Source organism: Phoxinus phoxinus, assembly GCF_949152265.1.
Source record: "Phoxinus phoxinus genome assembly, chromosome: 2".
In the NCBI taxonomy this organism is placed as follows: domain Eukaryota; kingdom Metazoa; phylum Chordata; class Actinopteri; order Cypriniformes; family Leuciscidae; genus Phoxinus; species Phoxinus phoxinus.
In genome coordinates, this window is record NC_136877.1 from 28,469,755 (window position 1) to 28,490,914 (window position 21,160).

At 38.1% G+C, this 21,160-nt stretch overlaps 2 protein-coding genes across 3 annotated transcripts; one reads left to right on the forward strand and one right to left on the reverse strand.

Moving 5' to 3' along the window:
• Positions 1-565: 565 nt before the first annotated feature.
• wdr97 (WD repeat domain 97) lies at positions 566-15,965 on the forward strand. 2 transcript variants are annotated; one of them, XM_079593080.1, is made up of 20 exons: positions 566-922; positions 1,166-1,495; positions 2,039-2,289; positions 4,129-4,247; positions 4,903-5,602; positions 6,774-6,922; positions 7,018-7,254; positions 7,938-8,028; positions 8,134-8,263; positions 9,381-9,442; positions 9,523-9,586; positions 9,651-9,806; positions 10,034-10,198; positions 11,235-11,444; positions 11,552-11,743; positions 11,932-12,053; positions 12,374-12,542; positions 12,617-12,786; positions 14,576-14,637; positions 14,881-15,965. In XM_079593080.1, the coding sequence occupies exons 1-20, from the start codon at positions 905-907 to the stop codon at positions 15,063-15,065; spliced, it is 3,582 nt and encodes a 1,193-aa protein (XP_079449206.1). In that variant the 5' UTR covers positions 566-904; the 3' UTR covers positions 15,066-15,965. The 2 variants fall into 2 exon arrangements, with proteins under 2 accessions (XP_079449206.1, XP_079449207.1); XM_079593081.1 differs by having other exon boundaries at positions 1,166-1,480.
• On the reverse strand, positions 15,965-20,385 carry LOC306988325 (leucine-rich repeat-containing protein 14). Its single transcript, XM_079593248.1, is given in 6 exon segments — positions 15,965-16,900; positions 16,903-17,269; positions 17,768-18,631; positions 19,666-19,943; positions 20,034-20,123; positions 20,312-20,385. Coding segments are annotated over 4 exon segments (1,722 nt in total). The 5' UTR covers positions 20,034-20,123; positions 20,312-20,385; the 3' UTR covers positions 15,965-16,687.
• Positions 20,386-21,160: the final 775 nt, after the last annotated feature.

Consider the following 21,160-nt stretch of genomic DNA (forward strand, 5'->3'; position numbering starts at 1 on the left):
ATTAATGGATATTTTTTTATTAAAAGACGATTACATTTAGACTGTGGTTTCTCTCGTTATTTACTTATGTTATTGGTGATATAGGGGTGTTCTTTCTGTACAACCTCACTATGGATCTTTGTTATCTTTAGAAAGGGTATCGGCACACATTTTGAGGACAACTGCGTTTTGACACCGTCTGTTCTATTATAATTTTTTTCGCCGTAGCCTACTGTGGTTTTACTTCAGATCTACTTAATTAGGTTGTTGTTGTTGTTGTTTTACATAATGAAGTCACTGCAGTAAAACTTACTCGCAATAGTATAAAAGTTTGTCAAAATATTTGAAAATAGAGAAAGATACAATTTCGACATTAAACTATTTTTCATGAAATCCTCAATTTGAAATAATTATTTTTGACCTCTATTTTTGCTGGGTAAAGTTTGATTTTGATAAAAGGGAAGGAAAAACTTGAACACCTGTAGCCTCCTGTCTCTTGATGAGGAACAGTGCACGAGTGGACAAGTATTTGTTGTCAGGTCTGTCTGTCGTTTTCTCCATGGTTACTGTGTTGCCCAACGGCTCAGACGGCGACCGAGTTAAGTAGCTCCGGCTTCAAAGGGAAGTTGAGTAAAAAGATTTTTAATAACAAAATACCACATAAGTTACAAAATATATAACGGTTACGAACAAATAAAACGTGGCTTTTTGTTCTTTGAGTAGTAACGTAAACTATAGCGCTTTATACAAGTCGAATTATTTTATATAACTCCGAGATAAATTAATCCGAGGTAACGTAACGTTAACGTTGCCGACGTGTTTTTAAATCATCCCAGTGAATTGAAATGGTGAAGATATGGTTAAAGAAAAGACGGAGAACTCGGCAGTAGAGTGTCTAAAAAGTTAATATCCTGGACGAGAAGATATGGAGAGCATGGATAAAGTAAGGGAATGTCTTGAGTTTGCTTTAACCAAAGTCCTTTTACATACATTTTCTCTGCTTTACCTTAAATCACTTGATTGTCACGTGACCTATTTTATGTCTAAGCTAACTTATATCATATTTTCCCTATGAACAAATCACTGGCCACACTTTTCATTCCCACTTTCTCCGTGGACCTAACTTACTCCATCATCTTGCTTTTGCTCCTCTCTATTAAACATTCTTTATCCTGCCTCTGTTCAGATGAATCATGGGAATGTCCTCACCCACGGGCTTCGTCATGTCCTTCACCTCTCCTGTAAAGACCCCGTTTGTCACATGACGTGTGGTCAGGGTGCCGCAGGCTTCACTAGTCTCCACAGTAGTGGTAATGTGCAGTTCTATTATCCTGATGGCCATCTTAGAGATCCATCTTTTTGCCGATCCCACACCATCCACTATGCTGGACTCACCTCCACACATCTACCAGGCAGACTGGTTGGCTGGGGACCTGGGGCCATTCTCACCGTACTAGATGCAGAACTGAATCCTCTGGTTCATGCTGTGGAACCCATGGATGTGAGAGTGTGCAAGGTGTGGCTTTAAAGAAAACTTTTCAGACCACTTTTGATACAATTAAACCTGGAATAACGTTTTCTTAATGGAATGAAATGTTGATGGTGTAGACCAGTGGTTCTGAACCAGAATATAAGTAATAAAGTATTTATTATAAATGATTTATCCATGCACATTTTTTTAAAACTCTTGTTCCCTCATAATTCTTAATAAAAAATGATACAATCAATTCCAGATGACAAAATAAAGTCCCACTCTAATTTTTTTTTTTAGAAAAACAAACTTTAAAATAGCTAAAAAAACATTGAACATAAAAAAAAGATCATCAATTCATGCCCAATCTTCTGGTTTAATTTTATCTATAATTATTTAATTTAAATATTATTTAAATTCTACATTAAAAAAGGGTTGGGGGGCTTTGAATATTGTTGTTGACAGTGGGGGGCAATTCAAAAAGGCAAAAAGGTTGAGAACCACTGGTGTTGACATTAGGTTAGGACATTGTTTTAGAATGTGGAACTTGTACTGAATGTGAATTAATGGGACATTTGTCTGTCACAGATTTTGGAGTACTCTAATGAGCTCGTCACAGCCGGAATGGGAAATGTATGTGTGTGGTGCCTTACACACTTGATATGTCGCAAACGGGTGGTGGAGGGTTTGGGAAGACATGTTGTTTTCACACATCTAGCACTGGTGCCTAGCAGGACTCCGCAGGGCCGCAGAGCACTGGCTGCATACGGACGGGCTGTGGTTGTGCTGGACCTTACAAAGGGATGCATTATGGAGCACAAGAAGAACCTCCATTTAAGGTTTGTTTTAATTTTTTTGTAGTAATTAATTCAGTCATTTGCAGCTATTAAAGGGACCGTTCACCAACCTGTTCCAAACCTGTGTGAATTTCTTTCTTCTGCTGAAAACAGAAGATGATATTATAAATGTTGGTAACCAAACAGTTGACGGTAGTCATTGAGTTCCATACTGCGAAAAAATAATAATATGGAAGTCAATAGCTTTAGCAGTTTTTAGCAGATTTAGCAATAGCAGTTTTATCTCGAAAACTGTAGGTATGTTTTTCAGTAAAACCAATAGAGCCTCACCTAATCATGACATAATAGTTGCTGGAGAAAAACTACAAATTGTAAATCAATACAAATATATTGGGTTAGTAACCTCTCTTTTAAAGCCCAGATTGAAAAATTATGTACAAAAATAAAGTTTCCGTTCAATTCGAAATGAAATGTCAACTGAAGCTGCAATAATTTTTGTACATTCCATGATTTTTAGCCACTTCAATTACTGCCTAACAAGTTGGTCTCAGGCAAGTCAGAGCGCAAAAAGACCTTTGGAAACATTATATAAACAAGCCATTAAAGTCATGGACAAAAAAACAAGGCACTATCATCACTGTGCAGTTTTAAAAAAGCACAGTCTTTTAAAATGGGACAGTCTTCATAAATGTGTAGTCTCATATACAAAGTAACACATGATTTGGCCCCAGCTCCTCTGGTAGAGCTCATCAGCCAAAGAAACGGCTCTGGGCGCGTCACTCGAGGCGTCCCTGTGTCATCCCTCTGTGCAGGAGCGCTTTCAGTCGCTCGGCCTGGTCGGTGAGGGGCGCCACTGAATGGAGCTCAATACCTGAGGAGATTAAACAGCTCACCACTTACAAGACCTTTACAAAAAAAAAAAAAATTTGGCTCATCAACACGTATGTCTGCCAACATTAAAAGCCGAGCCTGTTGCGCTTTATTGTATACCGTCGCCTTTTTGTTGTTGTGTGTATTTAAATATTGTAACAGGTATTGCGTCCTTAAGTTATTTTATAGTGTCATTTATATTGTAGTTATTGATTTGTAATAGACTTGTAAATGTATTTTTATGTTTGTATTTTAATGCTTCTTTAACATCTTGGCCAGGGGACTACAGATGAAAAATATCTTTTTGGCTAATTCTGGCTTTTTTTAACCATTTTTGTTCATGTGTTTAATGAAATTGCACTGTCCCCTGTAATAAACCAATAATAATTAAAAAATAATTAAAAAAAATAAAGCTACCGCCAACTGTGGTTACCGACATAATCCAATCTTCCTTTGTGTTCAGAATAAAGATACTCATACAGGTTTGGAACAACTTGAGGGTGAGTAAACGATGACAGAATTTTCTGGGTGAACCTTTAAGGTCTGTTTGATATCAGTTCACGCTATGGAATATATAAAATCCCAACAACAACAAAAATCTCTCTTTTCCTCTCACATTTTCTGTGGAAACATGAATAATCCCACTACTAACATCTAAAATAAAATAAACGATTACAATTTACATTTGAGTGTGAGGGGTTTTGAAAAGAGTTGTTGCTGTATTGTAAACAATAAATTAAAGTGCAGACTGCTCTGAATTCACATGACTTTTTTATGCCAGTCAAATGACCAGAGTTTGATTGATTCACTTGTTCGGGCCATGTTTTTACAACTCATTTGAACAGAAATAAAATGTGCATGCATTGCAGTTTGTTACCATTGGACTGTCCAAGGAGTAAAATACATGCATTCACTTAGCTGGAAAACATTTGTGATAAAATGGGTTAAATGAAACCGATGTCTATGTAAAAACTTAACTTTAGTCCTATTAAATCACTCTCTTTTTTTCAGGGAAATCACAGGGATGGCCTACTGTCCCCTCAGGGAAATTGTAGTTACTGCATCAGATATGACAATCCGAGTGTGGGGACTAGACTGGGAGCTTCAGATAGCCTTTGTGGGACATACAGGTCAGAAAAAGTTTCAAAATATGAGTGATATTTGAAATTGCATTTAATGTCAAACCAGCTAAAACATCTCTGAACATGTTCAGAATGTTCTGGCAAGGTTCTCTCAAAGTTATGAACAAACACTTTTCCATTAACGTTAAAAGAATGTTCATTCATAGTTATCTGGTCTCAAAATGTTTGCACAAAAACATCTATACTCTGTTCATGGAACTTTTATTGCTGAAACATTTTAGTTGGATGTTTGGTTAATGTTTTTTAAGTGTTTGTTTCAGAATGATTTAGAACATTCTAAAGTAAAATTCCTATAATGTCTGCAAAATAATAAAAAGGAATGTTCCTGTATCAAGCAGACTCATCAGTAATCACGCAACCGGCTTTGCGCCGTTCTCTCACGGCCCTCGGCCTCGTCCTGCTCGCCACAGTTCCTTTAACGTTCGTATAACCAAGAAAAAAACCTATTGAGAAATAACGTTTTATAACATTAAATAATATTAGCAAACCAACTTATTTTTATTCTTTTTTTTTACAAATTTTTGTTAACTGGTAAATTAGCAGCACTTTAGACCGTTGTCAGTTAACTGACCATTTTGGATGACGTCTTCACTGAGAATAGACTACTTCCTTCATGAGTAGGTGTTTTGTGTCCTTTTTCCAGCTCTAGTCACTTCCCTAGTTCTGTGTCCTGTCTCTGGCCTGTTGTTTTCATCTTCTCTTGATGGCACTTTGAGATGCTGGAGGCCTGAAGTTGGAGACCAGGTCCAGACGGTATCTATTCCTAACGGGTGCTCACCTCCTCTTCTCATGGGAGGCCCAGACAGTGCTGGCACCTTCTTCTCATACTCCACCAACAGTGTGGACTTCTGGACCTTCAACTGCCTTTACAATCTACACTGCAGACTGGATACATTCCTGGGAGGTCCTATCCGTCAAATCTTGACCCCACCTAGCCTCCCTTCCTTCCAAGCATGTGTAGTTTGTATCCATGGAAACAGCGATGTCACAGTTGTTGCGGCAGAGACCGGTGCAGTGCTCACTAGGTTCCATGCCAATGGAAGAGTAAGGTGTGCGGATTACTGTGTGCCTAAGGAGCGCCTATTGGTCCTGACTGAGGACGGGGTGGTATCTATTGCTAGTACTTTGACCAGTCCAGTAACAATACTGGATGAGTGGCATGGGATTGAGCATTGGGATTGGTCAGGTGGGAAGGTGGAGGCAATCATAGGCATGGTGTGCTGCATGGTGTTATACACTGATGTTACAGATACACAAAGTGGACAGGAAGAATGGATATCCTTACAGAGGCAGAGAGCACAGAAGCCAAAAAAGTATAAACTTCTACCTGATGCAAAAAACAGGTTCGTATTGTGGTAGAGTATATGTATGTGTGCAGCAGGTATTTGTTGATTCAGGCTGTTATCAGCAATACGTTGAATATGTGTAAAATGGGCCTGTTAAGCTTGATCCCTTGTACTACAGTATATACACATGAACTTCCATAAATGGTTTTTAAAAATCATCACTAAATTTGTCTTTTGGAAATAAGCAGTTTGCCTTTTGGGATGTAAACAGTTAATATTTTGTGGTTCCTAAGTTGATGATGTCACATTTAGGGGCGTAGCAGAACTCAATTCACAACCGCCAGCAGGAAAAGCAATGGTATAGAAAATGACAGAAATCTGAGGTAAATCTTAAATAAAAAGTTAAAAGATTACTTAATATCCATAGATGTTGCATATAATAATTCATAATTATCAAATAAATACTAATATTTGAATCTTTATTTAAGCCTATGTTGCTAACAAAACAATGCAGGTCCCTGTCTAGCTTGCATAAGAGGGGGGAAAATTATGTGTCCAATTTCACCAGCCTTGATTGAAAAAAAGAAAGAAGAAAAATCAGGGTTTGGACATAAGAGACATAAGAGAAGTTCTTATTCTCAATAGTGTTTATTTCTTAGGCTATTAATTAAGCTTTCATTACAGTTATGATGTAAATGTTATATATAGCAAGATCAATTCAATTCAAGGAAGAGTAAAATCAAGGAAAAGTCAAATTTCGACAAGTGTCAGACGTCACCAAAATACAACCTATAGTTATATCAGTGCAAGAACGTATAATCTATGTTTTTTTATTGTGGTTAGTAGTATTTGCTTGCATGTCCTGAAGCATCTAAATTGTCTCTTAAGATTTTGTGACTTGAGTCTGATACTGATAATTGTAATAAGGTATGTCATAATGATAATGAGATGCCTGAAATAAGATAAGCATTATGTGTGTTGTCATTTTTAAAAGTTTGTTGTAGTGGCTGCATTTTACTGTCTCTTACTTAGTGTGTGTGTGTGTGTGTGTGTGTGTGTGTGTGTGTGTGTGTGTGTGTGTGTGTGTGTGTGTGTGTGTGTGTGTGTGTGTGTGTGTGTGTGTGTGTGTGTGTGTGTGTGTGTGTGTGTGTGTGTGTGTGTGTGTGTGTGTGTGTGTGTGTGTGTGTGTGTGTGTCTGTGTCTGTGTCTGTGTGTGTGTGTGTCATAGGTTTCTGGTTATACTGGGCCACTGTGGTGGTTGTGTGTCTGTGCTCAACATGCTTTCAGGCAAAGTCCAGTTCAGAACTTCTGCTCACAACAACCAAAACATCATCAGCATGCAGGCACACCCCAACAGTGGCTACCTACTGACTGCAGGTGCACACACACTTCACACACCCGACTACATCACCACACTGATTGTTAGCATTCACTGATTGACTGCTAATAATCTTGATGGCTTTCTATTGTAGGTGAAGATAAAGCTCTGCTGGTCTGGCGTGTGTTCCCATGTGCTCAGCAGTGTTTGAGTCTCCATTTCAGCATGTTGTGTGATCTGCCTCCTATTTTGTTGGCACTGATGGGAACTCAACTCACCCTTGCTTTACAAGATCCAGAGAACGACACTTATAGCCTGGTGCAGTACAGTTTAGAGAACCAAAGCCGATCTGACCAGCAACCAAATGAAGAGCACCACAACAAAATCACTGGTTAGAGACGGTAAAACTTTTTTTTTTTACAAGGTGCCATGCTTCAAGCGAATTAGATCAACCCTCAGATCACATTTAGACCGTGTAGAGTAGTGGTTCTCTAACTTTTTGATTCGAAGGCTTTCCACTGTCAAAGAAAATATCTGAATACTAAGATATTTCTGCTGTAATGACAGCACAGCTTGCTTTCATACTCCTTTTTATTTACAGAAACTAGGAGGGGTAATATATTAAAATAATTTCAAATAATTTAATTAATTAATTTACAGAAATCCAGGTTTTAAGAACTCAATGTACTTCAGAGTTCGCACTTTTTATAACCAATGAATATACATGTCGTTTTAGTGGTTTGTAATTATGGGAATTTTTTATCTTTTTAAAAATAAGAAAAAAAAATTTGAACATTAACATGACGTTTTTTTTAAGATTGTTTTGCCTTATTTTAAATAATTTTAAGCCATTTTACAGCCCCATTGGAAGTGTGCTTAGCCCCCCTAGTGGGTCCTGGCCCCCTGTTTGAGAACCACGAAGAACCATGTAGAGATATTAATTAATTGTCACTCAAACAAAATTGAGAAAATACAACCGATAGACCAGTTTTCCAAAAGTTTTTAGAGCTTTTTTATCTATGCTAATTTTAATGCATAGATATTTTTATTTTTATTTAATTTTAATTTCCTCAGGGCTCTGTGCATGCTATCAGCTCAGCGTGTTTGCTTCAAGCAGTCAGGATGGGACTGTACGAATCTGGGATATGGAAAATCGCCTTCTTAGGTCAGGACAGATGCTACTTTTTGTTTTTAGTTGTATGTATTATGTTAAATAAAAATTCAAACTTTGATTATCTCTGCATCTGTGCTTTTGTGGTGTTTATTTCAGAATTCTTGAGGTGAACGCAGAGCCAGAGTGTTTGGCGTACTGTGAGGGAGGAGACCTGCTATTAGGCATCACGGGAGACCTCTACAGAATCCCACACACACAGCTACTTCCTCCCGACTGCAGGACACAAGTACAGCTTAAACTATCAAACAGCATCTTTTTTTGTCAAACCTTCTTGAAGAGTTGTCAGACTCTTGGGCCTGGTTTCACAGACAGGGTTTAGTAGGCCTTGTTCAGTTAGGACATTTAAGTAGCTTTTATAAACGTGCCTTAGAAAAAACACTACTGGTGTGCATCTTGAGACAAAACAATGGCACTGACATATTTTAAGATATGTCAGTGCAAATTGCTTTCTGTTAACACAGCTCAAACATGCATTTTAAACATGCATAGCTTAACAAAAAAACACACAAAAAAACTACTTTATTCAACTATTTATTTTCTTTCCGTGTGGGCCTCGACGCTTGCGCGAGAACTGAGAAGATGATGCAGATGGGTCTCGATGTAGTAAATGGTTCTAAAGTGTGCATTTCCTGGATGTCCGAATCGTGAGAAGCCAACGAGAAAACGTAAAAGTGCCTTGCCAATGCTGCAAAATGAATGGCTTACCTTTCACACTTTCCCATCAAATGATCATGAGCGTCATCTTCTCGGGTCTCGCGCATGCGTTGTGGCGCTCTCGTGAACTCACTCAGAGGCCCACACGGAAGAAAATGAATAGTTGAATATTTAAGAATAGTTGAAGTTTTTTTTTTTTTTTTTTTTTTTTTTTTTTTACAAAAAGTATTCTCGTCGCTTGTTAAACTTAAGGTTGAGCCACTGTAGTCGCTTGGACTATTTTAACAATGTCATTACTAACTTTTCTGGGCCGGCAGATGCAATTACCTAGCAGCCTATGAAGGAGTGAGACAGTTCTCACATTTCATCAAAAATATCTTAATTTGTGTTCCGAAGATGAACGAAAGTCTTACGGGGTTGGAACAACATGAGGGTGTGTAATTGGTAATTACTGACAGAATTTTCATTTTTGGGTGGACTAACTCTTTAAGCCTTGTCTGTGAAGCCGGAGGTTGATGTCTCTACAAACATGATGTTAAAAACAGTACAAAATAATGGTTGAGTGAAAATACTTTACTCTAGATTTACTCTAGTCTAGAGTAAGGTTTAATCTAGAACAGAGGAGGTATAGTCTGTTCAAACAAAATGAATTATTAATTTTTAATGTATTCACTTTATCACCCACTAAGAAATGTGATCCAGACTCTGAATTACCCAAATCCTGGACCCCAATCATGAGCCAAAAATGCAGGTAACTTTCTACTCAAATGAAAACACATGCGTAAATGCATATCAGTAAGCTCACTATTTGCTTTTAACACCTATCTCTAGGACAGAGAGTTGCCATGTTGCTAAAAAGGATGGTTCTGAAACGCTCGACAGGAAAAAAGATTCAGTAAGTAACAAATATATGTAAGAATGTGTTTGTGTCAGAGCTCATCCATATGTTTGTCTTAAAGGACTTTGGGGCACTCATGGCAAGACATAAAGATCTGGAATCCCTGCTAAAAGGAGAGGTTGAGTGCAGAAGGAGGAAACCAGCCACCATGCAAACCAAACAAGAGGCTTTCAATAATTACATGCGTCTAATTTACAGGCCACCCCCCAAAATAAGAGTACGTTCATAAACACCATTCATTTTACTGTCTTTTCAGTCAATATTTTCCCACAAAAATAATCAAAAACCACTTCCATAGAAAAAGGAAATGATTTGTATGAACCTTAAGAATGTATTTATCAGGTTTTGAACAACTTAAAATTCTGGCTTTGTGTGAATGCACAGTGTATAATTGAATAACAGTGGAATAATTGTTGTTTGTTGTTTTTTGCTTGCCACGAGCAGATCGAACTTGATGAAGTGCCACTCTTGTGTACTGAAGAGGAGGAGAAGAAGGGGAGGGAAGATGCTGACATACATCTTACAGCCATCATAGAGACTCCATCTACAAAGAAGACCCCTCTTCCACCCAGACCAGCAGCAAAGAAACTTAGAGAAAAAATATGCCCTGTTAGGATGTTTTTATTTATTTTTTTATTTGATTTTTTTTATTCATTCTAGTCACATGCATCCATGTGTAAAATAACAAAACTCATATAGTGATTGTGTGTTGAGTTTACTGCTGCTAACTTCTTGTCTAAATGTGTGGTTATATCAGCAAAAGTTTGCAGGCAAATAAGACATTGTACATTGTCAGTAATATAACGATGTATGAAGTGAAACTCACACAGAACTTTCTGTTGGTGAGCATGGCGAATTTGTGTGACCAACTTAAACATGAGCGAAATCTGCATGGGGAATTTTTTCACGCTCATTTGAAACATCCAATTGTGTGGATTCCAATTGAAATGGCTGGATTTTGGCGGCAAAATTTAACAAATGTAACCACACTTTATGAAAGTTATGGAATGATGTCACATGACCACTTAATCATTTGCTCTTTTTTTTTTTTTTTGCTCTCGCATACTCACTCTTCACAGCCACCAAAGCCCCTTCCACCAATACAGTGTCCTACACCCCCTCTGACTCTCCCCTCTGTGTCTGCACCACTTTCACCGCCCCTTGCACCACCTTCACTCACCCCTGTACCACCCTCGCCCATCACAGAGACTCCATCTACACAGAAGAGTCCTCTTCCACCCACAACAGCAACAGAGAAACTCATATACCCTGTTAGGATGTTTTTGTGTTTTTTTATATTAATTCTAGTCACATGCATTCTTGAGTTCAATAACAAAACTCATATATTGATTGACTGTGTGTAGTGTTTACTGCCACTGACTGTTTTGCATAAAAGTGCAGTTACATCAGCAAACTTTTGCAGGCAATTGAGACATTGTCCATTGTCATTAGCATAGCTATTGAAGCAAAACTCACACAGAAGAAAAACTCGCAATTTGAAACTTCTAATTGTGTGTATTCCAATTGAAAATACTATATTTTGCCATTCAATGGTAACTTTAAGAAAGGTATGGAATGATGTCATATGACCACTTAATTGTTTGCTTTTTTTTTAAATTTGTTCTCTTATGCTCACTCTTCACAGCCACCAAAGACCCTTCCACCAATAAAGTGTCCTACGCCTCCTCTGACTCCACCCTCCGTGTCTGCACCACCTTCACCGCCCCTTGCCCCACCCTCTCCACCTAAACAACTCACATCCTTGACTCCTCCACCCTCATCATCTTATATGCCAGAGTTCCTCCTGCAGTTTGTGGATGAGCAGTGGTTTCAAAAGATGTTCCCTGATCTGAGTGTAAGATGACACAAAAGAACTCCGATATTAGATATACAACGATATCAGTCTCCTTGTTCTAGTTAATTTCTGCATCATTCTGCATTAATTTGTGCATGTGTTTGCAGTGTATTTCGACTTCTTTAGGCCCCAAGGAATTCTGCATGCTTCTGTTGGACTTCATGATGTCTTGCAGCATGGCTCAGAAGAATAAAATCGTGAATGCATTACTTATGTTAATTCAGCAGGAGGTGTTGGACAAAATATCTCTCAGCAAAGGACTGCTGGTTTGCCTGGAAAATTGCATTCACAAAACCATGGTGAATACAATTGTGATAGTAGATTAAATACATACAGACATGACTGAAATACATTTTGCTAACAACTTCTAAAGTATTATTTTATTTTTAATTTTACATACATGTAAAATGTATGAATTCTTCATAAACACTACAGATTAGTATTCAGTATAAGAATATATATTAATATGTGAATATGTGTTCTGCAGTCAAGGGAGGAACAGCTTTTTGTCGGTGAGCTGCTGAATTTGATGGTACATCTGAGTCCTGACAGTTTTAACACCATTGTGGAGCTACTCGCCATGTTGGCAGATAAACAAGTTGATCTTAAGTAAGGAATAATGCATGTTTAACACAATACAAAATACAATATAGTTTTATATTCCATTGCATAGGTAATTTCAGCACTTTTTTCATGGTCCACTTTAATATTTTTTTTTTAATTGCTTGTGAAAGGGATGTATCAACTGCAGAACATCCAATTATTGAGCAGGAGTTTCATGTTTGGGTTTTTGGGTGACCTAAAACTGTTTCCAGAAAAAATAAGTGACACCCGATTGCCATTGGAAATCTCCTGTAAAATATGCTAAATGAAGAAGAAAAAAAAGATATTTGTGAGAATTAACCATTCTTTCATTATATCTCTGGCAGGGCTTTAGTTCTGTGTGTATTGCAAAGGTTGGGTGTGGAGGAGGCTGAACTGTGGTTATGTCCAGAATTAGAGTCCTGGAACTCTCTGACAAAGCATCAGCCTAACCAGCACTGCATTCTTCGAGATATGGCCAGCCACTGGCTGCTTACCTGGACCAGAAAGTACAGGGTAACGAGAAAATATCACATTGGTATATCTATTTTTGAGGAAAGCAAAAGGTGCATTTCTGTTGTACTTCACAGGTGCACAAAGGGTCTGTATTTTTGCGGAGTGAAGGAGTACAGAGTATGTGCACTCCTGTGGAGGTGCTCATATATTTCTGCTCTATGCAAAGAAGCAAACAGCCCCGACCACTGCCACCTCCACCAGAGGGCAGGAAGGACACTGTTATTGTGCCTTCAGACTTGGATAGGTATGTCATACTGATACAGAGACACCCTCTATCAATTGGTTTTGTCTGATGTATATTTTCAGTCAGCTTATCTACATTTAAAATGTACCACAAATGTATCGAAAAACTCTTACAGTTAAATCCAAACCTTTTCTATAGTCTCTTTAGAATTAAAGAAAATAAATGATGCCCCTTTTTACAAGCTGTAACATAAGTCTCAGGTGTCCCCAGAATGCGTTGGTAAAGTTTCAGCTCAAATTACCCCACAGATCATTTATTATACCACGCTGTAAAAACCTCTTTTTGGGAGGACGCAAAAACATGTTTTCATGTGTGTAGAGCTGCTCCAGAAGAGGGCGGAGCCTTTACAGCTTGTGCCGCCAACAAAAAGCTAAATATCTGTAAATATAAATTTTTGATTAACCATCTATCATGGTTTCTCTTACGTGACAGATCGGTTCTATACAATGCTAAATCAGATACAGTATATGTACAATATATGTGTACAGTAACACTTTTCTGGAAAAAAAAATAACATTACAATGTCCAGAAATCAATTTCAATATTCAAATTTCAATAATTTTTACATTGGGTTTAATTTGTCATATAATGAGATCTACTAATATGTTTTGTTAGTGCTGAGAATTTTTACATGAATAAATGCATAGATCCGCGAAAAGTACTTGTGTACTTTAATGGTCTAGTGGTGGATTTTTTTCCACGCGTGTCAGAGGTTCTGGGTTAGAACCCCAATAATCATATATATATACTGTACTGGACAGAAGATGTGATGAGAAGCTGAAGTCCGCGGTGATGTCATAAAAATCTGTGATCCATTTTAGCGTAAGTGAGAGACTGTAAGTTTTAAATGCTTATATCTCCTAAATGCGAATTTTTCATTGTTTTAAAATACACCAGCTTATTCATTACCTTAAGGCTAAAATATTCAAACTAAAAAGCTAAAAAACTAAAATTTCAATTTCAGGGGGCCTTAAAAGTGGCAGCAGCCTAATATACAGTACCTTCTGTTCTCTATGCCGTTAATGTGAATCAAACAACAAATGAAAAACAGAAAATCACTCACTGTTTTTGACTGAATTACTTTAGTAGCTTTATTAAGAAAAAATGTCTTTCTTGAATGCTGCTGTTAAATGCTCTAGTGAGGAGATAAACATGGCAGACTGTGTACAGCTGATTCCGTCGCCAGTCGTGGGCTGGGCCCGTTCCGCTGTGACGTCACAATGGATGACGTCTTGAACGGCTCATTTTGAGAGATTCTGCTCACTGCAGAGCCAATGGGTGGAGCTCCCCCTTGCTGGACATAATGGGTGGAGCTAAATGGTCCAACCACACCCTAGCCCTACCCATAACCCTATCGCGCTAAATATAACTCCGCCAATTAGGTCCACAGAGGTAGACCTGGACTAGGTCAAGCTCCACCCAATACATCCAGAGAGGACATAATTTGGCTCTGCAGTGAGCAGCACTTGCATTTTGAGACGGTCTCTAATTCATGAGAAAAACAACTTGCGTGGATGGCTTTTTACCATTATAGGGTGGTTGTGTAAAATACACTGTCGACACATAATTATGTTAAAAAACAATGCAAAAGTGAATTTTGCATAATAGGTCCCCTTTAAGATGAATAAATATCTAAAGAAAACCAACAAGCTACTTAAAAAAAGATCCTCAATTAAAATACTGAACAACTGAAATACTGTGTTGAAATAGTTTGCAAAACCAAGAAATGCTCTTTAAAAGAAGTGTTGTTGGTTTTACAATGATCAGACATTTCTGTGTTTTTAATTAGACTGAAGCCTATTCAGCGCCTGGGAGAGACATACAGTATGTCTAGGATACGGGAGCCTCAAGGTTAGTATATATTGTAGACTTTCAGAATACATTTGTTGCATATATAACAACTCTATATCCAATATGTCTGTGGCAATAAAAGATGTTAAGCAGTTAGTTTTTAATATTCAGTTCAAGTGAAAAATTTATCAAAAAGCAGCCTCAAAGAAGGAATATGGAAATTATTCTTTCACTCTGCAATTTTGAAGTCTGTACTGTACTGTGTCAAAGATTTTGTTTAGCATCTTTGTTATAAACCAACAGGACGTCTGCTGCCACCATTGCCATATCGACCTGAGTTGATGGGTTTCACTCGGTTCCTCTCTCTACCAATGGCGTTTGTCACATTATCTCCTTTCCCCTTTTCTCTGGATTTTCAGAACTTCAAACGCCCCTCACCACACAGATACTTCTTCCTGGAACACTCTTATGTAGAGTATTATAGATAGGACCCGATTATTACAAAATGCATAATATGAAAGCATTAAAAGGCTACTATACCTGATTCTCTCTATGATGCATTAATGACATTAAAATAAATCTAAATGTATTAGTCAACTTTGTTTCTCCAATGTATAGAAACAAATCCTTTATCATCTTGAAAACGTGCAGTAAGTGAGAACAGTTCCAGTATCCTAAATAGCATATTGTGACATTCATTGTAGAAGTGCTTTTGCAACTTGAGCATTTCCTGGAATTTAAACCCTATGTAAAACATTGTTCCTGGAATCACATATCCATAATAAATAATTAGAACCTAAATGTAGTTGTGACTGACTGAGTTAACCAATATACTAGGGGTGTGATGAGATCTTGTACCGCGAGATTTCACGATATTGTACCGTGAGGTGAAAAGCTGTCTCGCGATATCAGCGGAGTTTGTGGCAAAACCTTTTAAAGTGCTTGTTTTTGTTCTGGTCAGTTATTCTGTCTTTTACTGCATATGGTACCGGTAATTCATACTCAGAAAGTAGAACTGAAGTGACATTCATAACAAGATGATTAAATCATTTCAAAATGCACCCTCATTGTTTTGCATTTTGTGACTAAATGTGACTCGAATAATAAAACATTTTTCCAGTCATAAATCTATTTCATCTTTGAAGATTTCTTGAAAATAGAGTTAAAATATCGTCTCGTTCTCGTAAACCTAACATTGTGTATTTTCTCGTCTTGTGAGCTAAGTTTATCGTCACCCCTACAACATACATTTTTTAATGGCTTTAATTATTTTAAAAGCACACAAAAAAAGGGAATTATTTGATGAAAACGTTTTAGTACAATTTTTAGCAATTTTGTGTTAAAATCTCTTTTTTGGGTTCAGGTGTATAATATAATAATAATAATAATAATAATAATAATAAATCATCATTTCTTTTTTTTCACCCTGGATAATTATTTATTCATTATTTTCCTTGACTGGAAAACCACACTGCAAGATTTCAAGTTTTCTAGAAATCGTGGGAACCCTGTAATTGTCTGTGAATATTATTTGAGACTATTAAAGAATAGTTGACCTAAAAACAATTCTTTTTAAAATCTGAATGTTCTGTATATAGTCAATCAAGCCATTAACCCATACAGGTTTGGAACGAAATTAGTTTTTCATTCATGGGTAAACTATCCCTTCCTTTAGGTCTTGATTCTCTTCTAGAGACATGTCACATATTGAATTAGACTGGCAATATTGAGCCTCAACATTTTCATCCAACATTGAGAAAATTAAGAAGTCAACAAGTTCAGTAAAAAAAAAAAACATTTTAAAGAGGTGTCTTAGTTTGTTCCATCAGTGCAGGCCATTAACATGATATAAGGCAGTAAAACCATATGTAATGCATAACAAAACAAACAAATCAAAATCCTTTTATCTAAGATGCTGCATACAATATAATGCTATGTTTTTTTTATATAAGAAAATGTCTAAGCCTAGGATGGCTTTTCATGAAGAAGCTTATAAACCAGAAGTCAATTCCTCATGAGTGGTTAAAAGTAACATAAGCTGAGAGAACTAGTTTAAGCTTAGTTTTGATTGTCAAATGCTTATGAGAGCAAGCTCTGAGACATTCACTGCCTAGCCGTCCACAGTCAAGTCTGGGCTATAGTTCAGAAGGTCAGAGGTCACAAGAAGGTCCCGGGAGCGTCCTCTCAAGTTCATAACCTCATCCAGCAACCTCAGCGTCAAGTCCCTGCTCTCAGGCTCCTCTAGTAGAGGCCAGTCCAGCAGCTGAGCACTGGAGGGGAGAGCAGGCAGACCAGGCTCATAATCCTCTAGTGGATTGGGATATATAGAAGCAGACGAAGAGAAGGGATTCCTGCTGCTGTACGGGCCAGGGAAAGAAGTCCCATCCTAGATAGCGGGTTTAAGGCCAGTCTTAAGCTACGTAAAGCCCGACAGCAGGACAGGGAGGGGAGAAGAGCTCCCAGGAGAGTGTCTGAGAGGCCACATCCACAAAGTGAAAGCTGAGACATGGAGCTTTCAGCTTGACCTAAGAGACGGCGCAGAGAGGGCAGGGACGATTCATCAAGCCTGTTCTCACTCAGGTCAAGTTCTCTTAGGAAAGAAGCATGCTGACTGCAGGAGAGGTAGGCCAGATCAGTGGAGGTCAGGCACAGGTATGGCAGCTCCAGTACCTCCAGGGGCTGGGAAAGCGAGCTACAAACAAGAAAAAGAAAATGAAAACATGTGCCAAGTTTATCAACATCTTATTTTTATGTGGTTTTGAATACCATTTTGAAAAAGGGCTTTCAAATTAATTATTGACTTATAAAAATATAATGCAAAAAGTAATAAGATTCTTTGACCCTGAATACATGTGAAACGCTTTCAGTTTCACATATAATGTATGTACATACATATATATTTGAAAGAGTGTGTGTGTGTTTTCATTATGATATTTTGATATATGACAATTGCATCCCCTTGACATTGGCTTTACAAAAAAAAAAAAAAAGTTAATTCAGGAAATAAAAACATGTTCATCATAGAAGAGGTGTATTCATCATAGTATGTATGAATTGCATTTTGAAATGTTTTGTTTTTTTAAGGGCATTGCTGCCATTGACCCTCTGACTAAAACTATTAAAGAGTGTGTGTGTAGTAGGAGCGTATGGGTAGTAAGACACAGCTGTGTAAACCCACATGTGTATGTACCTGAGCAGCAAGCGCAAGTGTCCTGGAAGTCGTAGTGCAGTCAGGCATAATCTCTGCAGTTTCTTCAGTGAACCCAGTCCTTTAGACATGTCCTGTAGTGCCCCCTGCTGGCCAGGCTGTGTGCGTTGCAAGTCCAAGTTACAGTAATGTAGTCTGAGAGAGTGAAGCCGAGGGAAGGGAGCTAACAATGGAAGTAGCATAGCCAGGCCAGACACCCCGAGGCTGGAGTAGCGGAGGTCCACCCCGAGGAGATCCTGCTGAGGCAACAGACCCAATAAGGAAGCTATAGAGGATGCTGAGAGTTCCTCCACACGAAGGTAGCGGCAGTGGAGTTGCAATTGTCCCAGTTGACTAAGCGCATCACGGACGCGCTCCCAGGAACGGGAATTGATAAATAAGTCAGCCCTGACATGGAGCACAGCTACCTCGTCCCATTCTTGGTCACATAAGCTACCGTTATTACTGTTAGTGTTCGATTTCACCTCAGATGAAATCTTTCTCTTCTGGATCTCCATCCTCCTTCTGACACCCTTCACTGACTCAACTTCTGGTAACGTTCGTTCGTTAGTTCTGCACTCCATTTTCCCTACTACTTCCACTTGGTGTCCTGCCTGACTCCCTTCACCACTATTCCCGCACCCTACAGTGCCCCGGTCTCGTTTGATAGCACTCCGGTCGCGCTCTGCTTCCAGACCCCTTTTCCGCTCTCGTTCACCATCTCTCCTTTGAGCCCTGGAGGCAGCGGCCCGAGCTTGTAGCACCATTGAGCAGAGGGCAACAGTGAGGGACCATCCACCCATTGAGTCTTCAACTCTCCCATCCTCACACTGAAGTCCACTGAGATCCAGCACCTGCAGGCAACACCTGGTAAGGGAGGCAGGTAGAGAGCTAGTAAATAATGTAAAAATAAATAAATAAATGAAACGCTTGATATAACCAACACAGAAAGAGAGTGAGACAAAGACGACAAAATGAAAGTAAAATCTATTTGAGAATACATATATATTTCTGTATACAATACACCCACACGTAGGCCTATACATATATTTTCAAATAAAATTTTAATGGCTAAAGGGTGACATTCCTTTTTCTTTTTACTCTTAACAATATTCACAATATTACAACTATATTAGTGATGGTAAAGCTGAATTTTCAGCATCATTACTCCAATCTTTAGCGTCACATTATCCTTCAGAAATCATTGCTAAAAAGTGTTTTATTATTCAATGTTGAAAACAGTTCTTTGATGAATAGAAAGTTCAAAATAACAACATTTATTTGAAATAGAAAAAGATAATGCATCAAAACTAATGCTGTTATTTTGAACTTTCTATTCATCAAATAATCTTGAAAAAATGTATCACGGTTTCCCCATTTTCTTCAAGATTTTTTGATAAGTAAAAAGTTCAAAATAACAGCAATTAAAAAAAAAATATATATATATATTTTTTAGGATATTATAAATGTCTTTACTGTCACTTTTTCCTGAATAAAAAAGTAAATAGTAAAAAGTAATACTTTTTTTAACACACAAAAACTGTGTCTGTGTGTATTGTATTTTAATACACACAGACACATTACCAATCGACAACAACATAGTATACCGTTTTTTTTTTTAAATAGACAATAAAAGACACCATCCAATCAATAACCCATATTTATTTGTCATCCACATGTGCTTTATTATCATGTTTACTGCCAGTGTGGTTAAAGGGGGCATCAGCGACATTTCTCCCTATATTTATCCATGCTGTCAGGTCAGAGACATGTCACATGAGACATGCTGTGAAAATGAAATTCATTTCTATGTATAGCATGGCACTGTACTGACCTCGTCTCTTTTACAGCACATTTTGTCATTCAAATGAAAAAGGGTAATTTAGAGATAACATCCATACCTCTTGTCCGTCAGTCCCCTGACCACAGCCAGCAGCACAGCCTGAACGCAGAGGCGGTTCGGAGGGCACTGACCCGCCCGTCTGCTGCCTCCCACAGTCAGTGTCCGCTCAGGCCACCGCTGGACGAGCTCGCCGACGGCTAGAGGACGGCGGTGAGAGAAGGCGGCGTCCAGCAGCGCTCGGTAGAGCTCCCTCGGCACACAACTTAACCAATGCGGCGAAGAGCTGTGGTCGCTCACTACCTCCCGGGCGCACAGGTTCACCAACGACAGAACCATCTGCGGACGGCATCCGAGACCATTACTTGACACGCAAATCACATGGCAGATTGCAGAATGTTGATTATAAAAAAAATAGTGATCAAATACCTTTATCTTTTAAGAACGCCTCCAAAGCACCACGGTGTTTCTAAATAAACTACAAAATGATCTCCCCCATTACACTGTAATCCTGCATAACTACATGTTACATTCAATTAGACTTGTTTAACAGGCATCTGAATCTCGCGAGCGTCTTAAATGTCTAGTAAACCTAAATATAGGATCAATATGCTCAACTATAAGCGGGTTGAAGATGATTATGCCTGCTTTATATAAGTGGAACATACAAGTATAATACAATTCTGTGAGATCTGTATGAATCTTACAAATTGTTGTAATCTCTGGATTGTTTTTCCATGCCGCTCCGACTCCCCATTCGATGTTTACGACTGAAACATAGTCGCCCTTTGATGACGCAAAAAAAAAGAAAGCATTTAACTGGCACACAGCAACAATACATTTCTAGAACGAAAAAACGACCCACGGGCAACGAAAATTATCACACAGATAACACAACCCAAAATAAAATATGACTAGTTATAATATATTATAAATATTTAGATACTTTACTTGATTTATCAGAATGAATGCCACAAATAGCCTGTTTGACTCATTTTACAGTCTATGGTTTGACTCCGTGATAACTCTGATTGAATTGATTTGGCTTTGTCAATTTGAAACTAATCCTGACCCCGAGTTTGTTCAACTACCGTCATGGTACAGGGCAGGCGATGTTCTGCACGTGGGTGTTAGGTTAGTCGACGTTTGGGGCCATTTAAAAAAAACAGTTTGTTTGTTGGGTGATGTGTCTGGTTGTTTATTTATGGAATAATCATGTCTGATTTGTCTCAGTTACAGAGGGATGTATGCAATCTACTTTTGTTATCCTGTAAAGATATACTGTCAATAGCCTTACATTTTTTATTTCGCCATGTTTTTTGGAATAAAATGTTATATCAGGCTAGGAATAATATAATCCCTCTGTAAATGTCTTCATAATATAACTACGGACGTATAATAAAGGCCTTTATTATGTGGTGCAGCCAGCTATCGCACTGCAGTGTGTTGATTTAGAACGCCAACTTTTGTTGAATTTATGAGAAATACAGACGCAAATAGACAAAGTGTAGTAAAATAATGACCTAAATATGTATTTCGGACTTATTTTCACCGCA

What these genes read in the sequence shown, in the direction of transcription:
- wdr97 (XM_079593080.1), top strand. An exon ending in AAGAAGAACCTCCATTTAAG is followed by an intron (nt 2,290 to 4,128) that starts GTTTGTTTTAAT and finishes TCTTTTTTTCAG; the next exon opens with GGAAATCACAGGGATGGCCT. An exon ending in GCACCACAACAAAATCACTG is followed by an intron (nt 7,255 to 7,937) that starts GTTAGAGACGGT and finishes TAATTTCCTCAG; the next exon opens with GGCTCTGTGCATGCTATCAG.